This window comes from Boeremia exigua (genome assembly GCF_020726555.1).
Source record: "Boeremia exigua strain MPI-SDFR-AT-0100 chromosome Unknown C7974scaffold_6, whole genome shotgun sequence".
NCBI classification, from domain to species: Eukaryota; Fungi; Ascomycota; class Dothideomycetes; order Pleosporales; family Didymellaceae; genus Boeremia; species Boeremia exigua.
Genome location: NW_025763523.1, coordinates 1,670,917 through 1,691,291, shown reverse-complemented (window position 1 = coordinate 1,691,291; position 20,375 = coordinate 1,670,917). Strand labels below are relative to the sequence as shown.

The 20,375-nt window shown below is 58.7% G+C and overlaps 5 protein-coding genes across 5 annotated transcripts; 3 read left to right on the top strand and 2 right to left on the bottom strand.

Annotated features, from left to right (window-relative positions):
• The first annotated feature begins 44 nt into the window (after positions 1 to 44).
• Positions 45 to 3,794, top strand: C7974DRAFT_189150 (kinase-like domain-containing protein). The gene is made up of 4 exons (XM_046136549.1): positions 45 to 1,323; positions 1,368 to 2,805; positions 2,854 to 3,078; positions 3,176 to 3,794. Exons 1-4 carry the CDS (start codon positions 142 to 144, stop codon positions 3,556 to 3,558), a joined length of 3,228 nt encoding a protein of 1,075 aa, XP_045997339.1. The 5' UTR covers positions 45 to 141; the 3' UTR covers positions 3,559 to 3,794.
• Positions 3,795 to 3,837: 43 nt separating this feature from the next.
• On the bottom strand, positions 3,838 to 4,683 carry C7974DRAFT_376394 (S-adenosyl-L-methionine-dependent methyltransferase; the record flags this gene model as incomplete). Its single annotated transcript, XM_046140277.1, has 2 exons — positions 3,838 to 3,972; positions 4,114 to 4,683. The coding sequence occupies 2 exons, from the start codon at positions 4,681 to 4,683 to the stop codon at positions 3,838 to 3,840; spliced, it is 705 nt and encodes a 234-aa protein (XP_045997338.1).
• A 740-nt stretch (positions 4,684 to 5,423) lies between these two features.
• On the top strand, positions 5,424 to 9,222 carry C7974DRAFT_394726 (uncharacterized protein). Its single transcript, XM_046141919.1, has 3 exons — positions 5,424 to 6,262; positions 6,319 to 8,840; positions 8,948 to 9,222. Exons 1-3 carry the CDS (start codon positions 5,801 to 5,803, stop codon positions 9,189 to 9,191), a joined length of 3,228 nt encoding a protein of 1,075 aa, XP_045997337.1. The 5' UTR covers positions 5,424 to 5,800; the 3' UTR covers positions 9,192 to 9,222.
• Positions 9,223 to 9,621: 399 nt separating this feature from the next.
• Positions 9,622 to 11,642, bottom strand: C7974DRAFT_189109 (dihydrolipoamide acetyltransferase component of pyruvate dehydrogenase). The gene is made up of 4 exons (XM_046136547.1): positions 11,393 to 11,642; positions 11,256 to 11,296; positions 10,927 to 11,150; positions 9,622 to 10,872 (listed from the first exon to the last, which is right to left on the bottom strand). Exons 1-4 carry the CDS (start codon positions 11,473 to 11,475, stop codon positions 9,775 to 9,777), a joined length of 1,446 nt encoding a protein of 481 aa, XP_045997336.1. The 5' UTR covers positions 11,476 to 11,642; the 3' UTR covers positions 9,622 to 9,774.
• A 179-nt stretch (positions 11,643 to 11,821) lies between these two features.
• Positions 11,822 to 18,409, top strand: C7974DRAFT_463525 (uncharacterized protein; the record flags this gene model as incomplete). Its single annotated transcript, XM_046146234.1, has 4 exons — positions 11,822 to 16,219; positions 16,266 to 17,112; positions 17,236 to 17,947; positions 18,293 to 18,409. The coding sequence occupies exons 1-4, from the start codon at positions 11,947 to 11,949 to the stop codon at positions 18,407 to 18,409; spliced, it is 5,949 nt and encodes a 1,982-aa protein (XP_045997335.1). The 5' UTR covers positions 11,822 to 11,946.
• Between the last annotated feature and the right edge of the window lie 1,966 nt (positions 18,410 to 20,375).

Sequence of the window (20,375 nt, the reverse complement as noted above, 5' to 3'; positions counted from 1 at the left end):
CGAAAGCGTTCTCGCCTAACAGGCTTCGTGGACAGTAGCTGTTCCTCCTCGTCATCTCATCTGCAGATGTCAACACCAGCGTCGAGCCCGGATTCACGTCGTTCTATTTGAAATGTCTGTATTGCCCATAGCAGGATCACAATGGGCTCTGCGCGCAGAGTGGCCGAGGAGTCTATCGACCATCTAATACCGCGGCCACCTTACGACAACCTTCAGTACTTTGATGAAAAATCCTTAAACTTGATTCGAAAGCATCTTAAGCGACACGACTTTTTCAGGCCCTGGTGGGATAGTCCCCGCCTGTACGCATTGTTGCGCATGCTGCGATGTGATGAAGACGCAATACTGCGATTCCAAAATCACAACATTAACGACTTCTGGCTACCTGTCGACGAAGACACCTTCAGCTCAATCAGGACAAACGTTGATTGGGATGAGTTCAGACGTATGCAGTTGTACGTCCTCTCCGACCATGACCTTATGAGCGAGGCGGAATTACTTGAAACACCAAATGTTCACCGACACCTCGAATACGGCGAAGACTTCTTCGAAGAGGGAAGAACCCTTGGTGAAGGTACTTCTGCAAGGGTCTTCCAAGTGCAACATGTCTCGCTAGACAATCGCCAGGGGAGCTTCTATGCATGTAAGCGAGCGATCCGCGGAAAAGGCAGACTCCAGGGAGACCGAGTACAACTGTTCATCAAGGAGCTGCACATACTGCGACGGATTCAACACCCTCATACACTACGATTAGTTGCGAGCTACACAGATTACTCCAACTTTGCCCTCATACTTTCCCCAGTGGCTGACGAGTCACTGAAGGAGATGCTTGAGAATGCCGTTGTGCCTCTTTCGAGCGACGAATACATATTACTTCGGCAGTCATTTGCATGCCTAGTATCAGCTTTATCGTACCTACACAAAGAGTTCATACGCCACAAAGACATCAAGCCTAGCAACATAGTACTGAGCAAAGGACGAGTTTATCTATGTGATTTTGGGGTATCAAACGATTGGACCGGCAGCGACCCTACTACGGAGGGACCATCCCATCTCACTCCTGGTTACTGTGCGCCGGAAGTTCTGAATTACGAGCAGCGTAACGATGCTTCAGATGTGTGGTCAATGGGACGCGTTTTCTGCGAGATCTTCACGGTCGCAGCGGGCAGGCCATTGCGTAACTTGCTTGAGCGCATAGGGGGTGACTTACATGGGATATACAGAGCTGAGGGGCTCGGGGCCATGGATGACTGGATATCTGAGTTAAGATTGGAAGAGGCGGAGACGCCAACTATTTTCCTGCGTCATGTCATAAGACGAATGGTATGATTGACGAATACATTACTGATGCCGCTGACGACTTTCAGATGGCAAATGAACCAGCACAGCGACCCAAAGCGAGGCAGTTACTGACGGAATTCAGCACGCAATGGCCGTACGTCAATGAATGTTGTCAAGAAGCTTATGGTCGTAAGAAGACCCCGATGGCGCCCATATTGCCGAGTCTACCCAGCTTGTCACAGCGTGTTTTCCGTACCGTCTCCTCTTCTACTACAACGAATGCTACACCTCAGCAACCTACTACTCCATTAATATCTGCGCCTGCAGATAGTCTAATGTCACCTCACAGGCTGGCTAGTCGGGACAATGTGGATACCACATCAGCTTCTGGGCTTGGTCTGAGTCTATTTCCTGATCGGCGTCCCACCATTACAGACTGCTCTACAAGTGCTGGATCGCCAGAACTTAAGCAAGTGGATACCTGGTCTTCCGGTTCTGCAACATCCCGTCACACTCCTCGCACCTCATCAGTGGGACAGAATGATCGACGATTAAGCTATGGTGCCTCGTCCATACAATCACCCCAACTTGTGAGATGGTCGAGTGGCCTCGTACTGCCACCAAAGCCACAGTCTGTCAACAACACCATTACATGCAATTGCGCCGCGCGACAGAAAAGCCCAAGATTGCGGGAGCACCTTGTTCTTAGTGTCACCGGCGTTGAGGTTTCCAATCAAATCAACCAACCCACAATCGAATTCAACCCTAGTTGCGACCTCCGACAAAATACTCTGCATGTTTACGAATCGTATTCACGGCAGAGTACTGACGCATACAGAATCTGGCTGAAGACGCGTCGACTGGTTGTCAGTCAGATGTCAGGTAGCGCTTCCAAACAGTGTTGCAGCTCTTTCTGGTTACCTCTGACCGACATCTCGTCTGCCATAGAGCGGAATCACCTGACATTACGGTGGTCTGATTGCAACCAGTGGAAGGCTCAGCCTCCGAGGAATAACAAACAGAGTTACGACTGCATTTACGATCCCGATAATCTGAACAACGAGATCACCATATCATTCGTCGATAATGAGGCCGCCTTAGCGTTTCTTCATAACCTCAGCGTGGTCTACAACGACGTCAATGGTGTTCAGCAGTGGCGCAGTGTCGAGATCATCGATCAGCAGAGACTGTTGGCTGTCGAGGTACGAGAACAGAACACACTTGCATATCGCATAGCTTGTGTTGCTACCTACGACACCCTTTCACACAGTCATCTTCAATTATTCATCCACTGGCCGGACATTGACCTGGACATCCGTATAGAATTCAACCCGATGAGTGCTCAGCGCAGTATGATCGTCCGCTTTGCTCAAGTCTCAACCCCAAACTACATATCTTCCGTGACTAGCGAGCCATGGATCGATGAGTCCAAAGTCGCAGAGTGGGCCGCAAGCAATCTTGTACTCAGCACCTACTGCTTGGTGTTTCCCTTCGACCCAAGCAGCCCCTTGCGGCTCCCCCAAGGTAGGCGAGCGCGTCATTTCTCCCACTACAATCTCGCTAACTGCGTAGGCGTCAAACAAACACTGCAATATCTTACCGGCTGGAATCTGTGCTTCTTTGCGCCCAATGTACACCTTGCGAAACAAGCCCTCCTCCGCCCAACCCCTTACGGCTTCGCAGACGTGCTCCTCTGGACGCGCGGCCGAAATTCCGAAAACGAAACGCGTATGGATGTTACGATTACGTTCCGCCTCCGCCATCCCGGGTCCAGTTATCTATGGCGCTCTGCATCTGGTAGGCCTGCCTCAACAACCCACCCCACCCTACCTCCTCTCATACTATTCAAATTCGATCCGATCCGATTTGAAACGTTTGTGACTAACGTCTGCAGTTGATATCACATCCTCTCTCAAACAGTCTTTCACACTGACTACTGCCGCTCTCCTTGTATCCCACAAGACGCACGGCGATGCGCTGCATACGCCCAGTATGACAGCCGTTGATGCGACCACCAGCGGGCTGAAGACAACAGGTAAATCCGCCACGGAATCAAAGTCCGCAAGCAAAAGAACGGGCCTCGCGCTGAGGTTTGCTGATTCAGGAGACCTGAGAGCGTTTGTGGGCGTACTTGCTGGGTTGCAGAGGGGGGGAGGAGCAGAACAAGAGGTACATGGGGAAGGGAGGGTAAGACAGGGGAGTGCGATGACAGGGAGTGAGGGACAGCGGGTGAGTAGTATGGTGGCTAGAGTGGAGAAGGAGGGGGATGTATTGTAGAAATACGTGGAGAGGGGGTTGAAGAGCGACGTAAGGGAGTGTGGACAGTACGAGAGAGCTTGCTGTTGTATTGGGTTCTATGTGCTGTGCTGCAGTGTTGGGACGGTAACGATGTAGGTTTCGGATGTTACCGCAGATGCTGAGTTTTAGATGTTATATGTTGATACCCTTCCTGATGTTGTATTAGATTAGAAGCATACAATGATTGCCAGTTGTACATGTCACCCTGATTTAGTGATAAGGCGGTATGCACGTCAACACACTTGGAACAAGCGGTACTTAGATCACCAATGCGCGCGGAAATCCACACAGTGAGCTCCCGTCATAGATCCGGTCCGGTACGACATCCGATATCCGACCTATCAAGCGTTCAATTGTATCTCTTTTCGTTCGATGCCCGTAAAAAGACCGTAGCTATGATTCATGTAGTCATTCTGCTCCGACTTCTTTCAACAGCGAATCCCCATCCGGTTAGATGCTTCTCAGTACCAATATACGTCCTCCACCCGCATCCTTACGATACTGATGTACCGCATTTTCCACAACTTCACATACACCGGCGCTGACTAACCGATCCGCTTCAGCCTCAAAGCCTTTCTCCACCCAGTGACTATCCAAGACGGTAGCAACAACAACCCCGCCGCTTTTCACGATCCTTACAAACTCAGCAAGCGGCGCCGGACCCAGATGTCCATGCGTAAACGTACCGCAGCAGGTGAGAGCGTCAAAGCCACCATCTTCAAACTCCAGCTTCTTCGTCAGATCCGCCATCTTCAAGTCCGTGTAAGCCCCACTCTTCCGTGCCACCATGAGCATCCCGTTACTGATGTCCAGCCCAACAGTGTCTTCTGCGCCCAGCCTCGCAAGCTCGACGCCCACCGTGCCGGTGCCACACCCGGCATCCACGATCCGGACGCCTTTCAGGACCTGCTCCGGGTCTCGATGCAGATGGTTGAGTTTCAGGCCGCGAGCAACTCCTTCAGCGACGAGGCGCGGTGCGGTGAAGGCGTGCTTCTGCATGTCTGAATCGTACGTTGTCGCCCACTCATCGTATATACGCCGGGACTCGTCTGTGCTGCGTGCAGTGAACACACGATCGAGATACGGTGTGGATCCGTCGGCCATTCCAAACTACTTGTAACTTGAGGTTTGAAATAGGGATAGAATACTGAAGAGGCGGTACTGGCATGTGGTGTTTTGAGTCTCACTGTCAGCAGAGATGATACCGTCTGCATATCTAAGCTTGTTACGTCATCAGCGGACCCCGCTCGAGCTGGTAGAAGCTTGGGATCCGCGAAAGCGAAGCATTCCCTGGAGTATACATGGCTGAACGAAGTGCTGCTCAGACGAATCGTAGCGTGTCTCTTGGAAGTCAAGACACTTGGTTTATATGGGTGTGCGGATACTAAAGAAATGTTCACGAAATGGTCTGTAAGACCTTGAAGTTGCTGCTGTGTAGAGCGAATGAAATAAGGAAGACAGAGAACAAGAGTTGAAGACGATGATGCAGAGATGGAGACGAAGGTCGATTCTAAGGATGGAAAACATGGTGACGATATTGAGATAGCAGACTCCGATGGTCTGTGTAAATATTACACGGTGGACACCTGCCCGCTATATCCTTCTTTCCAATCTTTCCACGAGAGAGTCATGAGTTTCTTCTTTCATGGTAAACATCTCAGGTCCACGAAAGTATATTGACTGCCAAAGCTGTCAACACAAAACACTGGAAACTCCACGGCGCATTGCTGTAACCAGTTCAAACGCGGCGTGAGTGCAGTAAGTAGTCAAGCAAGAAAAATGTAAATCCAAACTCAGCGTTATTATTGTTTCATTGACGGTGTATGAGAAGAGCTAATTCGAGACCACACGACAAAGATCCAGACGTCGAGGGCGATGTTCACACGCTACGCCACAACGCCACACCATACCCCGCCAATTAGCGCCACAGAAGCATCGAATTCGCAGCAGCAGACGAAATTCGGTCGGCTTTTGTGCGTTTGCCTCACGCTTCATTATCCTGTCACTTCCTTGCTAGATCCAGGCCTTCGTTGGCTTAGCTTTGACTCACGGGATCTCCTAAAAGGCTAGCTGGTTTCTAGGCTCCGCTTTGAGTCTTCGACTGCAGCTTTCGGGACTTTGAACCTCTCCACCCCGCCGCCACAGGAAGTGCTCCCGTCGGCAGCCTACATAATACGCACGAGCGCCCACATTCTCACCCACGAAAAGCGCGACCGACGAAATGGCGCCAAAGAAGGGCAAGAAGAAGCAGCAGGAGGACGACTGGGAGGCTGAGCTCGGCGAGACCGTCACGACCGAGAACGATGCCGTTGCACAGGAGGCCAAGGCTATCGAGGAGAACGGCGCCGAGGAGGAAGCAAGCGGCGGCCTGATGGCTGCGCTCCAAAGGCGCGGCAAGAAGAAGAACAAGAAGGGCGCAAACACAGAAGTCGAGGGCGAAGACCCACCGGCTCCTGCCGGCGATGACTTCGCGAACAAGGCGCCGCAGGAGGCCAACTTTGACGACGACGATGATGATGTTTTCGCTGGCAACTACGGCAAGAAGAACAAGAAAGGCGGCGCAGCGGCTAAGGAGGAAGAGCCTGCACCAGCAACGCCTACTGAGGAGGCGCCGCGCATGAAGACCAAGGCCGAAAAAGAGCGAGAGAAGAAGGAGAAGGAGAAGCAGCGAAAGAAGGAGATGGTATGTGACGAATAAACGAGCTCTACCAGCTGTTCGAGACTGACTGGAACACACAGGCTGCGAAGAAGAAGACCAGTGGCCCTGCAAAGCCCGAAGCGAAGGCCGCCGAGGCCGCACCCGTAGCAGCAGCAGCACCCACCCCTGCTCCTGAGGCCGCAACTGGCGGCAAGAAGAAGAAGGTACCTGCTGCTTTGGCAGCTCTCCAGAAGCAGCAGGAGGCGCTGCGAAAGCAACAAGAGGAGCTTGCTCGTCTCGATGCCGAAGAGAAGGCCCGCGCTGAGGAGGAGGAGAAGCTCGCAGAGGAGGAGCGCCAGCGCAAGGAGGAGGCCAAGGCGGCCAAGAAGCAGCGCGAGAAGGAGAAGATCGAGCAGCTCAAGAAGGAGGGCAAATACTTGACCAAGGCGCAAAAGGAGGCCAAGGCCAAGGCCGACCTGCGCTTGAAGCAGATGCTCGAGAGCGGTGCCAAGGTTGCGGCGCTTGAAGGCGAGGCGGAGGCGTCCAAGAAGCCCAAGAAGGACGACCGCAAGAAGAGGAAGCAGCAGCAGGAGCAGAAAGAGCGGGAAGCGCGCGAAGCTGAAGAGGCTGCGAATAAGCTCGCAGAGCTGAAGCTCGCGGAGGAGAAAGCTGCTGCGGAGGCCGAGAAGGCCCGTGCCGATGCTGAGGCTAAGAAAGGCGACGAACCGCTCGACGATTGGGAAGCGGCGGCTGATGAGGATGACGGTGTCAAGGATAGCTGGGACGTGGACACAGACGAAGAGGAGGAGAAGAAGGCCGAGGTCGCAAAGGCGGCGGCGGCGAAGGCTGAAGCAGCGGCACCTGCACCTATGCCATCAGAGAAGACCGTTGCCAAGCCCGCCGCAACAGGTAGCGACTCTGACTCGGACTCTGAGGAGGATTCCGACGACGACAGCGATGACTCCGAGGACGAGCAAGTGACTGCTCACCAGCGCGCCGAAGCTGCTCGCAAGCAGGCCGCGGCCGACCGACGAAAGGAGGCACACGAGGCTGCTCTTGCGGAGCGCTCCAAAGACAACCTGCGATCCCCCATTTGCTGTATTCTCGGTCACGTCGATACCGGTAAGACAAAACTGCTCGACAAGATCCGTCAGACCAACGTCCAGGAGGGCGAAGCCGGAGGTATCACCCAGCAGATCGGTGCCACCTACTTCCCCGTCGAGGCCTTGGAGAAGAAGGTCGCGGTTGTCAACAAGGACAACAGCTTCAAGTTCAACGTCCCCGGTCTTTTGGTCATTGACACACCTGGTCACGAGTCTTTCACCAACCTGCGGTCTCGTGGTTCGTCGTTGTGTAACATTGCCATCCTTGTCATCGATATCATGCACGGTCTCGAGCCTCAGACCATCGAGTCGATGAAGCTGCTGAGGGGCAGGAAGACGCCTTTCATTGTCGCCCTCAACAAGATCGATCGTCTCTTCGGCTGGAAGAAGATCGACAACAACGGCTTCGAGGACAGCTTCAACCTGCAGAAGCCCGCGGTCCAGTCCGAGTTCGAGGAGCGTTGGGCGTTTGTGCGCACTCAGCTGGCCGAACAGGGGTTCAACTCTGAGCTGCACTTCAAGAACAAGAGCTTGTCCAAGTACGTGTCGGTGTGCCCCACCTCCGCGCACACGGGTGAGGGTATCCCCGACATGATCAAGCTCATTGTCAGCCTGACCCAGAGCCGTCTGACCAACAACCTCATGTACCTGTCCGAGGTCGAGTGCACTGTGCTCGAAGTCAAGGTCATCGAGGGCCTCGGCACCACCATTGACGTCATCCTGTCCAACGGTGTCCTGCACGAGGGCGACCGCATCGTCGTGTGCGGTAATCCAGAGCCGATCGTGACAAACATTCGTGCGCTCCTCACGCCCGCCGAGATGAAGGAGCTGCGCGTCAAGTCGGTGTACGTGCACAACAAGGAGGTCAAGGCCGCGATGGGCATCAAGATCGCAGCCGACGGCCTCGACACGGCCATTGCCGGCTCGCGCCTGCTCGTCGTCGGCCCCAACGACGACGAGGAGGACCTCATGGACGAGGTCATGGGCGACCTCGAGCACCTGCTCAGCAACGTGTCCAAGACGGGCCGCGGCGTGTCGGTCCAGGCATCCACCCTCGGCTCGCTCGAAGCCCTGCTGGAGTTCCTGCGCGTCTCCAAGATCCCCGTGGCGACCATCTCGATCGGCCCCGTATTCAAAAAGGACGTGCTGCGCGCCGGCGTGATGCTCGAGAAAGCCAAAGAATTCGCAGTCATGCTGTGCTTCGACGTCAAAGTCGACAAGGAAGCCAAGCAGTACGCAGACGAGATCGGGGTCAAGATCTTCGAGGCCGACATCATCTACCACCTGTTCGACAAGTTCACGGCGCACATGAAGCAGCTCGAGGAGCAGCGCAAGGAGGAGTCCAAGATGCTCGCCGTGTTCCCGTGCGTGCTGCGCACCGTCGCCGTGTTCAACAAGAAAGACCCGATTGTCATTGGCGTCGACGTGGCCGAGGGCAATCTGCGCATGACCACGCCCATCTGCGCGATCAAGAAGAACCCGGTTACGGGGCTAAAGGAGGTTATTAATCTGGGTCGCGTGTACGTTCCCCATTACCCCTATTTTCCTCCAATCCCCTTACCCTCTCCACCCCCTTACCCTTCCCCCCCCCGTAACCCAGACACCCAGCTAATATACTACCCCACAGCACATCCATCGAGCGCGACCACAAGCAAATCCAGATCTGCAAGCGCGGCGCGCCCTCGGTGGCCGTCAAGATCGAGGGCGCCAACCAGCCCATGTACGGGCGGCACCTCGAGGAGACGGACGTGCTGTACAGCGCCATCACGCGCAAGAGCATCGACACGCTCAAGGAGTTCTTCCGCAGCGACGTGTCGCAGGAGGAGTGGAAGCTGTTGATTGAGCTGAAGAAGTTGTTTGATATTTCGTAGGCGGCGAGCGCAGCGAGCCGGGTGGGAGGGGTGGGGGGAGTGTAGCGAGCCCGGGAGGGAGGGTGGTGAGGCGGGGGAAGTGTAGTGAGCCGGGAAAAATGTGTACTGAGCGAGTGGAAGTGTAGTAAGGGGGGGGGGGGGGGACACGCGGAAGACAAGATAGCAGAGCAGACCGTGTACGAGTAAGAGTACAAATGCCGCACTTGACGGACTCAACTCCACACCACACCACTCCTGTGCTTGCTCGCCATGTGCTTTGCGTGTCCTATCCACAACATTAGTCCAGCACTGTATCGTCCACACATCAATAGCACATCAATAGCACAGCACCAGCACATCACAAGAACCCGTAGTCAGGAAAAGAAATAAGTTCGCCCTGCACCCGGAACCCCAAGGGCCACTTCACTTCACCTCGCAGTCGCATCGCAGTCGCAGTTGCAGTTGCAGTCACAGTCGGTCATTGTACAAGAGATGCTTCGCCTAAAGTTACACACACACGTCTTCGCTACTCTCTACAGCATGCACTCCTCCTCCTCCCCCTCCTCCCCTTATGCACTCCTCTTCTTCACGGGAGACTCGTCCACTACAAAAGCAGCTCGAGCGGGTTCTCAATCGCCTTCTTCAGCTCCTTCATGAACTCGCCACCGACAGCGCCGTCGACGACCTTGTGGTCGAACGAGCCGGTGATGACAATCTGGTCGTCCCAGGCGACACCGGCGGAGCCGTCCTCGTTCTCCGCGGGGACGGCGACCTTCTTCGTTGTGCCGATGGCGACGATGCAGGCCTGGGGCGGGTTGATGACGGCGGTGAAGCGCTCGACGGCCGGGTTCATGCCCATGTTGGAGATGGTGATGGTGCCGCCCTGGTACTCGTCGGGCTTGAGCTTGGCGTCGCGGGCGCGCTTGCCGAGATCCTTGATCTGGGACGAGATGGCGCTGAGGCCGAGGGCGCCGACGTTCTTGACGATCGGGGTCATGAGGCCGACGGGGGTGGAGACGGCGACGGAGACGTCGACGGTGTGGTGGGTGCGGATGACGATCTTGCCGTCGATTTCGCGCCACGACGAGTTGGCGGCGGGGACCTTGCGGGCGGCGACGGCGAGGGCCTTGACGAGCAGGTCGTTGACGGACAGCTTGTAGGCGCCGTCGGCGGAGGCGTTGAGGGCGGTGCGCAGGGCGAGCAGCTTGGACACGGAGATGGACGAGGCGACAAAGTAGTGGGGGTTCTGCTGCATCGACTCGGTCAGGCGCGTGGCGATGACCTTGCGCATGCTCGAGGCCTCGGTGTCCTCGTAGGCGGCGGGGCCGGCGGCGGCAGCGGGGCCGGCGGGCTGGGCCTTCTCGACGTCGGCCTTGGTGACGGCGCCGCCGCGGCCGGTGCCCTTGATGTCCTTGAGGGCGATGCCCTTCTCAAGCGCAAGCGCCTTGACGGCGGGCGAGAAGCCGGGCTGGCGCTGCAGCGACGTCTCGAGGCGGTTGCCGGTCGAGTCGGACTCCTGCGAGACGGGGGCCTCCTGCTTGGGGGGCGCGGTCTTGGAGCCCGAGTCGGCGGGCTCGCTGGCCTCGGCGGCGTTGCCCTGCTTGGAGGGGGTGTCGGCCTTCTTGTCGCCGCCGGCGTCCTCGATGGAGAAGTTGGCGAAGGCGGACACGTCGGCGCCCTCCTCGACCATGACGGCGATGGGCTGCGCGGGTTAGCTGCGGCCGAAGGTGCGGCGAAGGATGCGGGCGGGACTCACGCTGCCAACGGCGACGTCCTTCTCGCCGGCGTCGCGCAGGATGCGGGCAATGGTGCCCTCCTCCTGGAACTCAAAGTCCATCTGTGCCTTGTCTGTCTCGATCTCGACGAGCACGTCGCCGGGGGCTATCGAGTCGCCGACAGCCTTTTGCCAGGTGCCAATGTTGCCGGCGGTCATGGTCGGCGACAGCGCGGGCATGCTGACGACGGTGTGCGGGGGGTAGGCTGGAGAAATGCATCAGCGGGCGGACAAACAGCAAGCGGACAAGCAGCGGGAGCGTGGGCGCAGTCGGGGCAGCTGGGTGCAGTCATGTATTGCCGGCGACTCACAGGCATAGAAGCGGGCCAGGGCGGCGAGCGCGGGCGTGCGTCTGGGGCTGTCAGCGGCGTCGGACTCGCAGACGCGGCGGGCGCGGGCGCGAAGCTCTGGTCGAGCTCCGCACGCGCTCGCTCACGGCGGCACGCACCTCTGGAAGGCGCCGCGCAGGGCAATTGACCCCCGCGAGCTCAATTGAGCGCCGGTGCGGGACAGGATGGCGGTGGCAGGCATTGTGTCGGGATGCGGCGGCGAGGGCGCGGTGGGCGGTGGGCGGTGGTGGGCGAGGGAGCGAGGCCGCAGGAATCAGCAGCGACGGGCGGCGGGATGGACGACTTGCTCGCGCGCGGGAGTGGGCAGGTGGTGGTTGAGAGGCTCAGCCCAACAAAATGTGTTTAGTCGGAGCCGGGACGTTCTCTTGGTCTTAGGCCCGGGAGGGTTTGGCGCGCGGCCGAGTGGTCCCGTCGGCGTGTCAGCCACAGCAGTCGGCCACAGCAGCCACACGGGCCAGCCACAGCACCAGCCACACGCGCGGCGGTGCCGGTGCGCGGTCGGGCAAGGGACACTTTGTCATCTGCGACCACCACAAGCCACCAGGAAGCTCTCGTCCCGCTGCGAGCACTGCGCAGCATGCCCGAGCAGCCGCGCCGCCAATTCGACTGAACATTGGACGCGCGAGCATCCGCCCTGCCACCGCCAGCGACCATGGCCGACCCCGAGCCCCAGCCAGCGCCCACAGCCGCCGCGGACGGGACAGCGACCGCGACAGCGACACGGGAGACGCCGCACGAGACGCCGACCGACGGGCGCGAGAGCAGCGAAGCAGACACGGGGACAGACACAGAGGCAGAGGAGGAGCCAGAGGTCGAGCCCGCAGCACAGCCAGACACAGCAACGGAGCCACCGGCGCAGTCGCAGGCAGCACCACAGTCGCAGTCACCACCACCACCACCGCCGGCGCACCCGTGGAAAGACGCAGACGAATACAGCCCCCCGCCGACCGAGCCCCCCGCAGCCAACCCCTCCCACACAGAGCCGCCCACAGACTCCCCCGACACCCCCGACACCCCCGACGCGCGCCCCCGTCCGGCCCTCGCCCTCGCGCCCGACCCGCCCGCAGACGCGCGCTCGCCCGCCCTCCCCGACCCGCCGCTCACCCCCGCGCTCTTCGACCACCGCACCCACCAGGCCGACGCCCGCCCGCGCACCGACTCGCAGTCGACCGCCGCCACCGCCGCCACCTCCACGCGCCCCTCGACCCGCAGCTCGCTCGTCTTCGTCGGCACCGCCCTCGACACCATCGCCGCCTCCAAGGACGCCCGCAAGAACAAGAAGCTCGGCGACGCCACCAATGCCGCCCTGGCCGCCATCAAGCGCGAGGGCGACCCCGCCCGCATCAGCCCGGAGCTGCTGTTCGAGCCGCTGCAGCTGGCCGCCGAGGTGCCCAACGTGCCCGTGTCCATCACCGCCCTGGACTGCATCGGCAAGCTGATCAGCTACTCGTACTTCTCCGTGCCCGCCGACCCCCAGCCCGAGAGCACCGACGCCCCGCTGATCGAGCGCGCCATCGACACCATCTGCGACTGCTTCCAGGGCGAGGCCACCCACCCCGACGTCCAGCTGCAGATTGTCAAGTCGCTGCTGGCCGCTATCCTGAACGACAAGATCGTCGTGCACGGCGCCGGCCTGCTCAAGGCCGTGCGCCTGACCTACAACATCTTCCTGCTGTCCAAGTCGAGTCCCAACCAGCAGGTCGCCCAGGGCGCCCTGACCCAGATGGTCGGCACCGTCTTCGAGCGCGTCAAGGCCCGACTTGCAGTCAAGGAGACACGCGTGGGCCTGGAGCGCGTCGAGCTGAACGAGAAGAGCGAGTCCGACGAGAGCCTGGCGCAGGAAGAGGCACAGTCGCCCGACGCCAACGGCGCTGACACCCCCGTCGACGGCGAGCCCGGTCCGGACGGCGAACACGAGCCCAGCGACAAGGCCGTGGACATGCACACTGGGCCGAAGATCACTCTGCAGAGCTTCGAGAACAACATGAGCTTCAACGACGACCGCATACACGACAACGCCCCGACCCTGGTCACCCGCATCAAGGGCAAGCCCAGCTCGCGGCACGTCTCGGGCACAGACGCCACACCACAAGCCGGCTCCGACGAGGAGGAAGAGGACGAGATCTTCGTCAAGGACGCCTACCTCGTTTTCCGCGCCATGTGCCGTCTGAGCACCAAGGGTCTGTCAGTCGACCACGCTCTGGACGTGCGCTCGCAGGGCATGCGCTCGAAGCTCCTTTCGCTGCACATGGTCCACACCATCCTCCACAACAACATCGCCGTCTTCGTCTCGCCCTACGCCACAATCCGCAGTGGCAGCGGCGACGAGCCCACAACCTTTGTGCAGGCCATCAAGCAGTACCTCTGTCTCAGTTTGAGTCGGAACGGCGCCAGCTCCGTCAAGCCAGTATTCGAGGTTGCTGCCGATATTTTCTGGCAAATGCTCAAGTACCTGCGCGTCATGCTCAAGAAGGAGGTCGAGGTCTTCCTGAAGGAGATCTATCTCGCCACCCTCGACAAGCGCGCCGCCCCGGCGTTCCAGAAGCAGTACGTCTTGTCGATATTCGCCCGCCTGGCCGCCGACCCGCGCGCCCTGGTCGAGGTCTACCTGAACTACGACTGCGACCGCACTGCCCTCGACAACATGTACCAACGTGTGGTTGAGCACCTGTCGAAAATCTCTGGCAACCCCGTCACCATCACACCCATGCAACAGCAGGCATACCAAGACTACCGAGAGAAGCAGGCGAAACAAATGGATTGGCAGGCCCGAGGGACTATGCCGCCCTCGCTCACCACCGTGTCGATAACTGCTGCCAACGACGCAGATGGCTCGTATCCACAAGACTACGCGATGAAGCAGGAGTCTCTCGAAGCGCTTGTAGAGATCCTGCGGTCGCTTGTCGACTGGGCCCAGCAGTCCCTCCCCGAAACCGCAAAACCGCAGCCCCAGGATTCCAGACTCTCTCTAGAGGACATGAGGGCGTCGATAGACACACGCACCCTCACCGACTCGCCTGCTGTGGGCGGCGATTCAGGCACAGTAACCCCGCTGGCAGAGGACGACTACAACTCGTTTGAGAAAGCAAAGCAACGGAAAACTGCAATGACAAATGCAGTGCGGCAGTTCAACTACAAGCCCAAGAAGGGCCTGAAGGTGCTGATCAAGGACGGCTTCATCCCGTCAGATTCGCCCGACGACGTTGCCCGTTTCTTCCTCGACAACGATCGGATAGACAAGGGTGCGCTGGGTGAGTTTCTCGGTGAAGCCGACGCCGACAACATCGCCATCATGCACGCCTTTGTCGATTTGATGGAGTTCTCAAAAACTCGCTTCGTCGACGCATTGCGGCGCTTCTTGCAGAGCTTCCGTCTGCCTGGCGAGGCGCAGAAGATCGATCGTTTTATGCTGAAGTTCGCCGAGCGATACATGACTGGCAACCCGAATGCGTTCGCCAACGCCGACACCGCGTATGTGCTTTCGTACTCGGTCATCATGTTGAACGTCGACCAGCACAGCAAGAAGATGAAGGGCCCGCGCATGACGCCGGAAGACTTCATCAAGAACAACCGCGGCATCAACGACAACGCAGATCTGCCAGAAGACTATCTTCGTGGCATCTACGAGGAGATCGCGCAGAATGAGATCGTCCTAAACACCGAACAGGAAGCTGCGGCTGATAAGGGTTTGGTCACCCAGCAGCCCGCGGGAGGCCTTGGTCTTGCAAGCATCGGCCAGGCGCTGACGGGCGGCGCTCGCGACCTGCAGAGAGAAGCCATAGCACAGGCGTCCGAGGCAATGGCAAACAAGACCGAGCAGCTGTACAAGCAGCTCCTTCGAGCGCAGCGCAGGACCGCAACCTCAATGCCCGTATCGAAGTACATCCCGGCTGTCTCGTCGAAGCACGTCGGCCCCATGTTTGAGGTGACCTGGATGCCATTCTTGATGGCGCTCTCTGGTCAGGCGCAGGATCACAACATCGAGATTGTGCGGCTGTGTATTGAGGGCATCAAGCTGGCGATCCGGATCTCGTGTCTGTTCGATCTCGAGGACGCCCGCCAGGCCTTTGTTGCCTTCCTGGCGCGCTTCACAAACCTCTACAACCTGAGCGAGATGAAGGCGAAGAACATGGAGGCGCTGAAGACGCTGATCGAGGTTGCGCACACAGAGGGCAACCTACTCAGGGAGTCCTGGCGCGAAATCCTCACATGTGTCTCGCAGCTGGATCGCTTCCAGCTCATCTCGGCTGGCATCGACGAGCGCGCGGTGCCCGATGTGCTGAAGTCGAATACTGGGTCACAAACAAAGAAGAACCTCAACGTCCCGAATAACCGCCGGCGACAGTCACACGCTAACAGCGTGCACTTTTCAGCAGATGTAGCAGAGGAGAGTCGCTCTACAGACATTGTCCGCGGCGTCGATCGCATCTTCACCAACAGTGCCAACTTGTCCGGTGAGGCGATTGTCGACTTCGTCAAGGCCCTCGTCCAGGTCAGCTGGCAGGAGATCCAGTCGTCCGGCCAGAGCGAGTCGCCACGCACGTACAGTCTGCAGAAACTGGTTGAGATCAGCGGATACAACATGACCCGTGTCCGTTTCGAGTGGACCAGCATCTGGCAGGTACTGGGCGCACACTTCAACGAAGTCGGATGTCACACCAACACAAACGTTGTATACTTCGCCCTCAACTCGCTGCGACAGCTGTCGATGAAGTTCATGGAGATTGAGGAGCTTCCTGGATTCAAGTTCCAGAAAGACTTCCTCAAGCCCTTCGAGCACATCATCAACAACGCTAGCGTCGTGTCGGTCAAGGATATGGTTCTGCGCTGTCTCATTCAGATGATCCAAGCACGCGGCGAGAACATCAGGTCTGGCTGGAAGACCATGTTTGGGGTCTTCACTGTGGCCGCCAGGGAGCCTTATGGTGAGCCAGCGAATGTTTATAGTAAATTTTCACTAATTCCGTACAGAGGGCATCGTCAACCTTGCATTTGAGAACGTCACCCAAGTGTACAACACACGCTTCGGTGTCGTCATCTCGCAGGGCGCGTTCGCTGACCTGATCGTCTGTCTGACCGAGTTCTCGAAGAACTACAAGTTCCAGAAGAAGTCGCTGCAGGCTATCGAGCTGCTGAAGTCGTCGGTGCCGAAGATGCTGCGGACGCCCGAGTGCTCGCTGTCGGCTCGTGCCGGCTACCTCAAGGACTCCGAAAAGGGCTCCTCCATCCCCAAGCAGCCCACCCGCCAGACGCAGGAGGAGCAGTTCTGGTTCCCCGTGCTGTTCGCCTTCCACGACGTCCTCATGACTGGCGAGGATCTGGAAGTGCGCTCGAGAGCGCTGAGCTACCTGTTCGACACGCTCATCAGCTACGGCAGCAACTTCCCGCAAGACTTCTGGGACATGCTCTGGCGTCAGCTGCTGTACCCCATCTTCATGGTGTTGAAGTCGAAATCGGAAATGACCAAGGTCCTCAACCACGAAGAGCTGTCTGTGTGGCTGTCGACGACGATGATCCAGGCGCTGCGCAACATGATCAAGCTCTTCACACACTTCTTCGACTCGCTCGAGTACATGCTCGACCGCTTCCTCGACCTCCTCGCGCTCTGCATCTGCCAGGAGAACGACACCCTAGCCCGCATCGGCAGCAATTGCCTGCAGCAGCTGATCCTCCAGAACGTGCAGAAGTTCAGGCCAGAGCACTGGAGCCAGATCGTCAAGGCGTTCGTCGACCTCTTCCACCGCACCGAAGCCACCGCGCTCTTCTCCGCGGCGACATCCGGCTCCACACCCACTCCCCTCAACGGCACGCGAAGCCTGTCGGACGATACAAAATCGATCGCCGAATCCGCCAACATCACCCTCGAAACCGCAACACCCGACGACTCCACCGGCCTCGGCATCAACGGCCTCGACACCCCCCACCGCCCCTCCCTCGTCAGCGAGCCCACCGGCGACGGCCCCACCCGCCAAACCACCGAGCTCGAAGACTACCGCCCGGACGACCCCATGCAAGCGCCGCCCGTCGTCGTCACCGCCGCGCGCCGCCGCTTCTTCAATCAAATCATCACAAAATGCGTGCTGCAGCTCCTGATGATCGAAACCGTGCAGGAGCTCTTCGGCAACGAGCTCGTGTACTCGCACATCCCCTCGCTGGAGCTGCTGCGCCTCATGGCCGTGCTCAAGAAATCCTACCACTTCGCCAAGCGCTTCAACGCGGACCGCGACCTGCGCTCGCGCCTGTTCCGCGAGGGCTTCATGAAACAGCCCCCGAACCTGCTCAAGCAGGAATCCGGCTCGGCCTCGGTCTACGTCGCGATCCTGCTGCGCATGTACCACGACACCTCGACCGAGCGCGCGGCCTCTCGCGCGCAGACCGAAAACGCCCTCATCCCCCTCTGCGAAGACATCCTGTCCTCGTACATCGAGCTCGACGACGAGACCCAGCAGCGCAACATCGTCACCTGGCGGCCCGTCGTCGTCACCGTGCTCGATGGCTATGCGGCGTTCCCCGAGGCTGACTTCGAGCGCCTCGCGCCCGTGTTCGCGCCGCTGGTGGTCGGGCTGCTGGGCACCGAGGTCGCCGGCGAGGTCCAGCGCGCGCTGCAGGCGCTGGTGATGCGCACGTTTGAGCGCGCGTTGGGGATTGCGCCGGTGCGGTTGATGGAGGTTGGGGAGCGGAGGGGCGGGGGGGCGAGTCCGGAGGTGGGGCGGACGCCGCGGATGCGGTAGATGGTTATCGTGGGCCTTGCGCGGTCCGGTGGAGATAGTACAGTAAGGATAAGATATAGGACAGTACGATCATCGATATACTAAAACGACATACCACACCCCAGCGTACACCGTCCCCTCTCCACACAGTGGCACACACCCACCACACTCAGCACTCAGCGCCCTGCAAGAACACACTCCACAACCACCAGTAGCCAGATCTAGAAACTTCCGTGAGTCTGATCCACATCGCCGTTTACACGTCCCCCTGCGTGTCGCTCCCTGCAGGTGTGCGGCTTGTGCGACGGCAATTGTGCGAGTGTCAAATCGGCAAATACGCTTCTAGGCCCGCAATCGTGGTCGCAAGCGCGGTTGTTTGCCACCCCCCAACTATCGTGCTGGTAAGCAAGCAAGCGAGCAAGCAAGCAAGCAGGCGAGCAAGCAAGTAGTCCTCCCCCTCCGCTGTGTATAAAACCCGCCCTTCCCTTCCCTCCGCAGTCCGTTGAGTATCCAGGTCCAAGAGTTCCGCGACGATGTAGCACCCCCACCCCCCCCCTCCGCATACGAGGTGCGCGGTGCGGCTGCGGAGTGCTCGCAAAACACATCTCGCATCCGGCCTGGACCTGTATATATTGTACTCTCGACTCTTATATTTCCCCACTCTTACATTCCTGCACCAAATAAAATCAGAGGACGGGAGTTTACCGGCTGCAGACTCGTGCCCATCGTTCAAGGCAGTGCTGCGTTGGGCAGGGCCGTATCTTCCGTCGAACCGGGCACCGGGCATCTTCCTTACCCCACGAGGCTCACCCCACGAGGCTCACCCCGCGAGGCTCCCCTTTCGCTGCAACATCAGGGGCTTCTTCTGGAGGACATGTTGCTAGCCAGCGCATGCCGCGATTTCACGAAGAACGGCATCACCAAAGTCGACGTTTCCTTCCCTGCAGCCTACCCCCAAGGTACCAAGCGGAAGGGCGAGCACTCCAAAGACAACACTCAGGTGCTCCAAGCGCCACCCACAGACGACATCGCGCTGGCCCCGTGTCGATGTTCTGCACGACTCTTGTGTTTCTACACTGCTCTTTTGTTTCTACACTGCTCGTATATATCTCCACTCTTACACTCTTGCATGAGGATATGAGGATTTCGGGTATCTCCCCCTTCACCCTCTCCCTCCGAAGCGAAGCACCATACAACCTGCTCAGCCCGCCGTGCGTCGGGTAGTACGCAGTCACCTATATAATAAGCACCCGCCAAGGTTCTCCACGTTATGGACTCCACGTTATGGACCTCCACAAGCATGCTCGCCCTGGTCGCCCCGGTCCGGTCAGAGGATACGGTGGACTGGGAGCGAGCATGTTGAGTCAACGGCCCAGGACACGTATTTTTATACCGGGCGGCAACGACAGCAGCGACTCATCGGGCTGTGGAGAGTCGAGGACTACGCGCCTTCACAGACCACCCTTCACAGGCCACCCCCAGCACCCTCTCCACCCCTCCCCCCTCCCCCCTCCCCATCCTCTCTATGGACCCCAGCACAGCGCTCCTGGATCCTATGCCACAGTGCGCTGCGCATGCTTCAACACGTTCTTCGACGGCTGTCGTACAAGCGCACTGAGCCGGGAGAGCGGAACCAGCAGAGAAGAGGGGGAGTGGACGGCCTGGGGTTGCTATTTATATATACATACACGACCATCAACTGCGCTATTGTGGAAAGACGACGAGAACACCATGGCGCTTCTCCATGTGCAGCTCATGTCAGTCCCTGAACTTGTATGACGATAACAACTCGAACGACGTGCATGCCCAGCTATTAGACGACGCGGAGCGCCTGGAATCGTCGACGCGCCTTTGGCCAATCGATTGGGGCCACATCTATATACTAAGAACATATATACATCAGCAAGACATACGATCTCATCACGACCGACGCTCGTGCGAGGCTTGTAACGGGAGCGCGAGTCTTCGTTGCTGCCGCGGATCCACTGCACCCAAACGGAAGGGCACAGCGAGACACAGAGCGATGACACCGCGTCCCCCGAATCGGCGAGGGCATCGCGCGTCCAGGACCTCGGCTTCCTGAGTCCCTTCTGCTGTGACAAGGAAAGGCCCCCGAGAAACCTCCGCGGACCTGGTTCAGCTCGCCGTATACCCGGACAGCCTGTGAAGCGCAAGTCAGCGCGCAGAGCCTCGATATCGGCACGCACATCACCTCCCGCAAAAAGAAGGCTTGCAAGGAGGCCCTGGGCGCCGTCGAACAGCTCGATGATGGAACGAGTGACAGAAGCCAGACACTGTTTGCGCCTCACACGAGAAAATCCGCATCCAACGATCCCCACCGAAGCGCAGAGCCCAACACCCGAGGCCGCTC

Coding starts and splice junctions, on each gene's coding strand:
- C7974DRAFT_189150 (XM_046136549.1), top strand. CDS start 142: ATGGGCTCTGCGCGCAGAGTGGCCGAGGAGTCTATCGACCATCTAATA. Junction 2,806..2,853: donor CCCCTTGCGGCTCCCCCAAG/GTAGGCGAGCGC, acceptor CTAACTGCGTAG/GCGTCAAACAAACACTGCAA. Junction 3,079..3,175: donor TCTATGGCGCTCTGCATCTG/GTAGGCCTGCCT, acceptor TAACGTCTGCAG/TTGATATCACATCCTCTCTC.
- C7974DRAFT_189109 (XM_046136547.1), bottom strand. CDS start 11,475: ATGCCTGCCACCGCCATCCTGTCCCGCACCGGCGCTCAATTGAGCTCG. Junction 11,297..11,392: donor CTGCGCGGCGCCTTCCAGAG/GTGCGTGCCGCC, acceptor TGACAGCCCCAG/ACGCACGCCCGCGCTCGCCG. Junction 10,873..10,926: donor AGGACGTCGCCGTTGGCAGC/GTGAGTCCCGCC, acceptor TAACCCGCGCAG/CCCATCGCCGTCATGGTCGA.
- C7974DRAFT_394726 (XM_046141919.1), top strand. CDS start 5,801: ATGGCGCCAAAGAAGGGCAAGAAGAAGCAGCAGGAGGACGACTGGGAG. Junction 6,263..6,318: donor AGCAGCGAAAGAAGGAGATG/GTATGTGACGAA, acceptor TGGAACACACAG/GCTGCGAAGAAGAAGACCAG. Junction 8,841..8,947: donor GTTATTAATCTGGGTCGCGT/GTACGTTCCCCA, acceptor ACTACCCCACAG/CACATCCATCGAGCGCGACC.